Genomic DNA, 9,924 nt, shown 5'->3' on the forward strand with positions numbered 1-9,924 from the left:
CTTATTGGAAGCATAACATAAGTAAGAAATTTAGGGCAATTTTTTTCTAATACAATCTAATAAAATTCTTCTACTCTCGGCACGCAAAATCAAGGTACCATAGGGGGGATAGTGAACGCTTTTTTTATTGAAAACGCATCAGAGATCACTCCGCTTTGACAGCTGAGATATTTTTCTTTCTCTCAAATTGTTACTTATGTGATAATTTCATTTATACGTAATAATCAGAGAGCCATAATAAACTAGATGATATTTAGCTGGTCAACAAAAGTTATTTTGGCTGAATCGTTTTTTAATACCAACTGTTTGATAATGGTTGGCCGCTTAATGTTATCAAAGAGAATACTCTTGTATCTCCTACAGAGCTTTTGTTTCGAATATGTCCAAAAATGTGCGTGTTTTAACAAATGCTTACTAATATTACTCTTTAAAGGCATAAAAAACGTACACAGTCAGAAACCAAGTCAGTTATAACACGTTGAGTTTTAATTTATAAGAATCCTACGCAAGACTTAAGATTACTTTTCAATTTTTATTGAATATTTCAATTATGAGTGCAAACAAAAAAATTTAATATGTGGCCGCTTTCAACAAGAAGTCAAATAAATTCATTGCCTCTTGAAACTGATTTGCAAAAAAAATTCTCGGCCAAATGCTCAAAATCAAACTGCAACCTGTTTTGGTTAAGCACAAAAGCATTCATAAATGTTGTATATATCCAAAACGCAGCATCTTAAATCGAAATTATTAATTAAAGTTGTTTGGTTTCATAAATTTCTTTTTTATTTTTGGTTAATTATGTGACAAAGTACTGGCATTTAAAACATTCTTTATAATCAAATATGGAAGTACCAATAATGATGAGCAGTGGATCGTGCCTCGAACTCTTCGCCAATCCTAACAAGTATAATATACCAATAAACCGAGAAAGCATTTCGATGGAAACACGAAGCAAAGTGTCAACTCCGATTAGAAACTTCAAAGCGGTTCCTTTTACATCATGTTTTGATGACATGCAAGATTACGTGCGATTGATGGTGGAAGATCTAGCCGCGTGGTTGAACGATATCTACCACATTGAGTTAAGTCTGGATAACTTTTTCGAATGCCTGGACAATGGTGTTCTGTTGTGTCAACATGCAAACAACCTCCAGAGACTGGCAAGGTCCTATGCGGCCAGACATCCGGAAGAAGTTAAGAAGAGGGGAGTGGTTATTCCGAAGGAGTCTGTGTCCTATAGACCTCAAGTGCCAAGAGGCACTTTCCTAGGTTAGTGGCCTCAAAGACTTTTGGCAAATGATTGGCCAAATTGTCTTTTTCCCGTGGAACAAACCACAAGTGATTTTGAACAAAAGAAAACGTCAGGTTTTTCATTCATTTGGCAAACTGATTTTTGTTGAAAATTTTCTTTTTCGAAAGTCCAAAATCATCGTTTTAAAAAAAATTGTTGTTGAGAAATTTTTTTCAGCTCTTTGCAATTCGAACTGTGCATGCTACTTTTCTTTTTCTGGATAATTTGAAATATGTACGTAAGTTGATTTTTTCATGCTATCCTATATCAGCACGAGGAAACGTGGAGAACTTCATCATCTGGTGTCGTGATCAGATTGGGATCCCTCAGTGCCTGCTGTTCGAAGTGGACGATCTAGTGCTCCGGAAGAACTGCAGGAACTTCGTCTTATGTCTCCTTGAAGTGTCTCGTAAAGGAAGGAAGTTCGGAATGCGCATTCCGGGTCTGCTAGCTTTGGATGCATCCGTGGAGCGAGAGGAGAAGGAACTTGATAGACTGGACAGGTAATACTTCTCATATTCCCAGTTTTCTTTTGCCATCATAGAGTGAAATCGATTTTCCTGAGAAATGAAAGACAATTTATCAAAATATGTGTGAAATGAAAAAGAATTTTGTAAATCAAACTCGAAAACAAATTGTAGCTGCAAAAATTTTGCAACACCTTCTATGCTCTGATAAATTTGAAGCTGGTAATTAGTAAAAAAAAAACGCGAATTTTTTGATAAAATTCTCTACAAGGTGGTCAAATAAATTAAGTCCTCTTCAAAAACTTCCTGTGTTAACTATTGATTATATCAATTTTTTAAATGTTTTTCCAAAGTATGTTTTTGATCAACTCTACGTTAAGTTTATCATCGCTACGTCAAGCTACGATTATTTTTTTCATCAATAACCTACAGCTAAACAAGAGTGGCCGTTTTTTTGGAAGTAGAGAAAACACACCTGATGAATAAGTTCCTTTTCGCATCCTGTTTGGAGAAGCAACAAATGGTACACGGCAAGAAAATGCAGACTGCAACTGTTTTTCTCTACTCTTGGATTTTTTTTGCAATTTTTCACTGCAGCGCTAATATGACTGTGATCTATCACTCGACACCCTCTTGCGTTTTTCTACAATACCTGACCTTGAGAGAGATAAAAACTCATGAATCCAAAATTTATTTCCACTTTTTTCAAAAAAAAAACTAAACGAAGATGTCTTCCCAGATGTCTTCCGAGTCGGATTGCGAAGAACTCCACCTGCTGTAACTGGGAACTGCTGAGAGATGTGGACGACGAAGTTAGGAGACAGCTGGCACTCTGTGCTTGCGAGGAGAAGTTTGGACTGACTCAGGAGGCACCCGGCAGATACATACTGGCGAAAGATGGAAGAAGGGTGTTTGCACGGGTAAGAACCATCACAACCGACCAAAATATCAGTCCAAAAGCAACGATAGCCAGTTGCTGTTCAAAGATTAATAAAGAGATCAGCTTCTCATTCAATTAGTCCAATAATCCAATACTCGATGTAAATTTGTCCGAAAACTGGAAAAGTCTGACCAGTTTTTCGAGTCAAAAATTTTTCCTTGTTTTTCTCAGACCGTTTTGATAGTTATATATGTCTTTGTTCTAGAGATTGCGCGACAAAACTGTGATGAGGCTCTCAAAAGACACCGAATGGGAAGTCGCCAATTCATTTTTCACAACCCATGACCCCTGTCGACTCAGCGAAGACACGACTATAAACGAGACACTCAGCTCCGAACCCGCCACTAAGAAAACCGAAACAACTCGAAAACAGCATAAAGTGAAACGAAAGTTGGATTTCGAAGCGAAGCGACGATGTAAGACGCCTGACGGAAGATCAAATAGTTCAAAACTCGAATCTGAGCTAAGCTGGAAATCTCTTGATTATGCAAATTGTTTTAAAAACGAGAGCTCGAATCTCAGCGAAGTCCCAATAACTTTGAATGATGGCAACCTTCGCAAGTTAGAAAACGGCTTCGGAAATGAAATGGAGCAACAACGACATATGTTGGATTCAATTCAAAGCGAAAACCAAAATCGCGTGGACAGTAAACAAAGTCAACGTGAAAAACAAAATGACCATTTTCTCGATAAAAAAACACAGCATCAAAACCCTCAAATACATGTTTCTGATACTAGTGAGAATTTTCTCGACAAACCTGTCTCAGAACCTATTCCTTTGAGCCCGCAACACACTAACTTGGATTCGTTTAGGAGGCGGAAAAGGCGAAAGATCAAAGCAGCACAGTCTAGATGTCACAGCGCATTAGCCGAGTTTGATTCTAAATTGGTAGGCGAAAATAACAGCGAGAAAGAAATCCGAGGAATCGATCAAACCGATGGTAGAATTAAGAAATACAGCGTGTCACAATTGCGAAATTTGCTGGGATTGCCTCAAAAGGCAAACGAACAGGTTGAAGCGAAATTAGTTTCAAAATGCGAACAGCAAAATGAGCATGCATTTAAGGCTTGGAGTTCTAGAGGTTATCAGAAATCACTGCTTACTAACATGACGAACAAGCAATTGGTTGTTGAAGATCATACTTATGAAAATATTGGACCCAATTTGTACGAAAACCTCCCTTCCAATGCATTGCATTATTCGAGTGATGTCTCACGTAATCCAGTAGATGACCCAGGAAGCAAAATGCATAATCCAGCTGAAATGCTACAAAACACAGTTGAATTGTTATACAATCCGGGAAGCATTTTAGAGAACACGGGCGAAGTTTTACATAACCCAAGGTCTACGAGCAGACATAGATCTCGATCCAGATTGGGCGAGAACCGTCGTCGTCTCTCTGATTACGCAACATCACAGGATTCGGGAATCTGTCTGGAAAATTCCAATCCACTGAGGTCACAACCTGTAATGTTTGATTCTTCGCCTCCAGATATAGTTTCAAGTGGAACTCGAAATTCCAGAGCATCCCAGGTACCAGCAGCAGTTTACATAAATCGAGGACCAAGTATTCATCAAGAACGACCTGATGTCATTTTTCTTCCAAATGCCAATGATGTCAAACTTCAGAATCAATCCGAGAAAAACAAATGGCAAAGTCATTCTGAGTTCCGTTCCAGAACGTATTCTCCGAATGAACCGAATGAGCGAGTTCAATCTAATCAACAGGAGATGAATATTTGTCAAGCTGATCTAAGAACAAGAAAACTTTCGGAACCGAAAAATTTTGGAGATGTAGATGACAATTCGGACACTTCGAGATCTGAAGGCCCTTTTCGAACTAACGTTTTAACCGAAGCTGCAATTGCGCGTGAGAAATTTTTTGGCACTAGAGCAAACAAGCGAAATGAACAAATTCCGAACCATAAATTTGTTGAAGAGGTTTCATCTCCTTCAAATAGTCGAAGTGAAGAGCTAGAAACTACAAGTCAACACAGGAGAGAAGTTTCAGATGAGTTCCAGAAATTCGAAAATACTTCTGCTTACAGACAAACTCCAGATTTTATCCAGACAATGTTGGAAATAGACAACCCACTCCAGGCATCAACTCCTATGGTATCACCCCACGTGACCAAAATGGTGAATGAGCTGTTTGAATCCGAAAGCGAAGAAGAAATTCATCCAAATAGAAGTATCGGCCAAGTCCAATCTTCGAATAGTGCGAGACAGTCGAAAGCAATTGCAATGTTTAGAAAGGAGCATTACGTAGAAGATTTTGCAAGAAAACCAAATTCTGCGAAATTCATCCCTGAAAAAAATTCAGAAGATTTTAATCAAAGGAGATCCTCTTACGTTCTAGCCAGTGTCCAAAAAACGCAAAAAACTAGCGCCTCGTACAATGGCCACAAGAAAGACTTAGTAACAGATAATAATGTGAAAGAAGTGTCGAAAACGAAGGGTGATTCAATCGAAACTGACACCTCTTCAAGTGACGAAACCAACTTCAGACCCTTTAGTGACGAAGCTGATAACGCCAAACTGAGCTCCGATGATAAAAATATAGGAAAGTTTTGGCAAAATGGCCATGATCATTCGCCATTCTCAGATGTCAGTAGCTTGACACCTGAGAAGAAAGTCAAACCGAGGTCGGCAACTCCTCGTCGGCATGCTTCCGAGAAGCATAAGAGCGAAGGAAGTTTCTCCCCAGCATCTGCGGAAGATCGACACCTCTTAATCGCTACTAATGAACAACGGTTCGAGAATGAAGATGGTCTTATTGTGCAAAAAAATGACACAGTAAGCACAAGTCACTCCAATATCAATGGTGATGCCATTGGTAGTGATGGTGGAATTAGAAGAACAGGCATAGCTGAAGATCACAGTTTTGGCTTCAGAAGAAATTCATTGAACTCGCAAGGAAAAGTAGGTGAATGGATGGAACGAAATCAAAAACTTGGCAAAGTACTGGTTGATCAGAGAAACAGGGATAGGAATAGTTCAAGTTCGCATGAAATAGGGCATCTACCAGAAGGAAAGTCTGCAAGCAAGAACTCTAAGAACAATTCAAAAGAAGGTTTTGCCACTCAGTTTGAAATGATTGAGCATGATGAAATCAACGATGAAAATCGATTATCAAAAGATCTTTTGAATACTCCGATATCATTTCCAAAAGAAGCGAGCTCTAAACTGGACGAAACACCGGTAGCAAATAAATCCGAAGGTGCGAAGTCAGGTACGACCGACTTACTAATGAGTCAATCATCGCCTAGAACTGAAAACACAAAACTTAAGATGAGGCAGCTCATTGAGGAGCTAGATTCTCAAAAAGCCAAATCAACTAAAGCTAATGACCGCATGCAAAAGGCGGATCAAACTGCCAGCGACAACGAGCCAGACATGGTCAGCCCACTCAAAACAAACGACCGAATCCAAAAGGTTAACGGAAACCTTGAAGAAAACGAGTCATTTGATGGAGGCAAAGGTGAAAGTTTCTCTAAAATGGAAACAACAATTAGTTACCCGGCAATAAACATTCATATTGACACAATTCGAGTGGAAATGGGACAAAATGGAGCCCAGATAGTCGAGTTGAAAATGAAAGAAAAAACAGATGAAAACAGCCAACAAAACAACGAAAGCCAATCAAGTTTAAAAGATATCAAAACAGCAGAGGAACTTATTGGGCTAATAGGAGAAGATAAATTCCAGCAGATAGTCGAAAATGTTAAGCTACAGGTTACTGAGGAGATCAAAAACGAATCAAAACTCTCAGAATTCACTGACACCAAGACGCCCGAAAAGAGACTCGAGGTACCACGGGAGCTTTCGTGGGATGAAACTCCAGTTCTCGGTTCAACGCCGAGAACCTCAAACGATAGAATTGAACAAATATCACCGATTAAAAGTTCGCCTATTGAAGAAAGAATTAACTCAACGTTTGCTGTTTCCAGCTCAGTCGAGGTTCCAATGGCACATCTCGATTCGACTTTTCTGAAAACATCAGCTGTTTTTGAAAGAAATTCGGCTAATTTCACACGCGATGAAATTCAACTTAATCATGGCGACCATGAACGGAAACGGAAAAGTCAGACCAAAAAGATGTACATGAAAACTGAAATGGGCGGCATGAGCGAAGCTAATGCAAATTTAGTTTTCTTGTCCTCTCTAAGAAATTCTCCCCGTGTTGTTCAGACTAAAACGGAAAAGCCCAAAACTTCAAACCAAATTAAGAAAAATACCCCATCGGAAAGTAAACCTATCAAGAGTGTTGAAGGTTTCAACGCTGCTGTCGCTGATATGACCTTCGCTAAGTCGTTGAGGTCTAGCGGTCTACAAACCAAAACTAAAATTGAACCGAGATCAAAAACCCCACAGCCGGTTAAGTCTACCGAAGCTCCCCAACCCGCCAAAACCAGGGCGAAAACCCCGGATTTTATAAAGAAAAATATTAAATCTATAACTGAAACTGACCAGGCTAACCGAAGCTCAAAAATGACCTTGAATTCTCGGAGTCTCCACTGTAGTAGAGAAAGTCTAAGTATTCGAAATAAGAGCAAATCTATGGAAAACTTATTAGAGGAGAAAGGTGAGCCGAAAAACAAGAGCGAAGCATTTTATCAGAAAGGTCAGCGAGTATGCAACTCAGTTGAAAACGTTTCACAATCAACCGCAGAATTGGTGGAAAGTAATGTTTTCGATTCGATTGACGCAACTTCGGAACAGGATCGAAAATCATCAAACAAAGCTGAAAATCTGATTCAAAAGGAAAACTTGAGTGAAACGTGCGAAAACAGCAATCAGAACAACGATACCGTTATTCACGTTTTGGAACCAAAAATGAACAAAGATAGCAATAATGATAAAAACTTAAAAATTGCGCCCCTTTCACACCCAATTTCAGTCCGATCTGTCAAGAGAAAATCAAGACTTGAAAAGTTAATTCGAGAAACAGCCGATCAAAACAAAAGCATGACATCATCCAGAATCCCGCTGCCCGCAAGAGGGCTTTCGTCTCGTTCGCCGAGTGTTGAAAACCTAGCGAATGCGCCGGTGAGTGGCGAAAGAAAATCGCGAAACCGAAGCTTGACTCCGAAGCCCAGAAAAGATCCAAAGTCGAATCGATCTAAATCCAGAATAGCTGTTCCCAAATTATAGTTTACCAAATGTTTAGCCATTTGGAAGTTTTGTATGGTGATTAATTTATATAATTATCGGCAGCTATAAAAAATAGTTTCCATTTAATGTAAATATAGATTCTTCGCTTGATAATTTTTCCGACTTCTGAATTAAGCCAGTTTACAGCCAAATTCAGCTGGTTTTCATTAAATTGGATCGGATTAAGTTTTTTCTGAGACCAAAATTTCAAAAAAATCCAATCAATCAGTTGTTTTTGGGCTATCAAGAGGACAAAAGACCTTCACATCATCACATCCAACAGAGCAGAGACATCAGTGATCGTGATTCACTCATTGCAAAAGACAAATAATTTTGAATAGAAAAAGAAACTCCGCTTGGAAAATTGCATCTGATAATTTAATATTTGACTCAACTAGCATGCCTCATAAAATCGATTTCTATTGATTTCTAAGGCGGATTCATTCTCCGCTCACGCTTCTTGTTATAAGAAAAATGAAAATTTCGGGAGGCTCAATTATCACAAATGGGGCAAACTCACATTCACTTGAGCTCAAAACGATTCATACCCAAGGTATCAGATGGTGTAAAACATAGCCGTTAAAATGGGTTATTAAACAATTCGAATATTATCAGAAAAACATCTCGAAAATTTTTTCTTTTTCGAAAGTAAATTTCAAACGTATCAGACGAAAGAAAATTAAACCGAGCACAAATAAAGAATCAGATTAACAAAAATCAGAGCTTATTTGAGGTTAATGATGCGCACAAATTTTTCAGTTTTCTTTAAACCCAAAGCAAAAGCGGCCAACAATTCTGACACAGAAATCTTACTAAATGAATTTGCGGCACGATAAATATTCACAATAATGTGTTAGGTCGATTCTCAATATATAATTTTACAATTTAAACTGGATGTTGGGAAACATTTAAAACATAGTTTGTTTTTCGATACCTTTATTTTCAAATTTGGAAAAATTTTACTCGAGGCATATGAAAATACAATTGTAACAATCAAGGTGCCACTTTTGATCCGGGTTGATAGAAAATTGAAAACTTCTTCGTGCGTTTAGATTATCCCAATTAAAAAATAATTGATATTTTCAATACTTTTTTTTCAACACAAATTGAAGCTTATAATATTTAGCTTTTGATATCCGGATAAAGTAAAAAGTTAATTTTTGTGAAAAAATGGACAAAAAACGTTTTTTTTTATTGGAATATTGTGTAATTTTGAATATTTTTTTATTCAGTGCAATACTGAGGCCAAACTGTGCACTAGAAAGGCGCACAATTTTTGCTCATTTTTACAAAATAATTCAATCGCCCTTAACCAAAAAAAAATAAAAAAAAAACTATTTGTACTTTTGATTTGCTTTCCACGCAAAATCAGGTACCACAAATGGTTTTTGGAATGAGTCGAGAGATATATCGTAAAAAAGCTCTGTCAGTCATTATTTGAACGACATGTTAAATTTTCCAGGCAGTTTCCGCATGTCGAAAAAATCCGGTATGAAAGTTTTGAGTTTTAGCCTAGTTTTGAGCGAGTAAAGCGATCAAGTTATGTTTGCTATCTGACAATTTTGGGCAAACTGCTTTTAAAATAGCGAAAACTTTTTAGCGCTTCCAGCGCAAAACATGCGTTCAATTTACCACTACTTAGGCAGAAAACTTTCGAATAAAATTTTCTTGGGCGAATTGTTTTTTTGGATATTTTATATTTGAACAAGTGACGTAAAATATGCCTATTTTTTTGTTTTTCAAAAAAATTGTTCAGTTTTTTCATCACAACGACTTGAGTTTGATCACTAAACAGTGACTTGAATTTAAATTAATGATTTGAAAAAAAGTTTAAATTTGTAGTTTTTTTATGAACATGGTCGGGAAACTCTGGGCCACTGAAGCATCAATCAGCTATTCTTGTTCGTTCATGAGAACATAAGAAGAAATTAGTCAATCTGAGCAATTTTAAGGAATAGTGCAACAATTTTTTTCGTTTTTACTCCAATAAAGATAAAAATGATTCCAAAAGAAAATTAATTCAGAATTAACAAAAATTGATAATACTCAAATCTAATTCGGTTAATGGAAA

General features: G+C 37.5%; 1 protein-coding gene across 1 annotated transcript; it reads left to right on the forward strand.

Annotated features, from left to right (window-relative positions):
* Positions 1 to 419: 419 nt before the first annotated feature.
* Positions 420 to 7,967, forward strand: LOC134845737 (uncharacterized). The gene is made up of 4 exons (XM_063862797.1): positions 420 to 1,269; positions 1,563 to 1,794; positions 2,498 to 2,678; positions 2,904 to 7,967. Exons 1-4 carry the CDS (start codon positions 843 to 845, stop codon positions 7,851 to 7,853), a joined length of 5,790 nt encoding a protein of 1,929 aa, XP_063718867.1. The 5' UTR covers positions 420 to 842; the 3' UTR covers positions 7,854 to 7,967.
* Positions 7,968 to 9,924: the final 1,957 nt, after the last annotated feature.

This window comes from Symsagittifera roscoffensis, chromosome 5, assembly GCF_963678635.1.
Source record: "Symsagittifera roscoffensis chromosome 5, txSymRosc1.1, whole genome shotgun sequence".
In the NCBI taxonomy this organism is placed as follows: Eukaryota; Metazoa; Xenacoelomorpha; order Acoela; family Convolutidae; genus Symsagittifera; species Symsagittifera roscoffensis.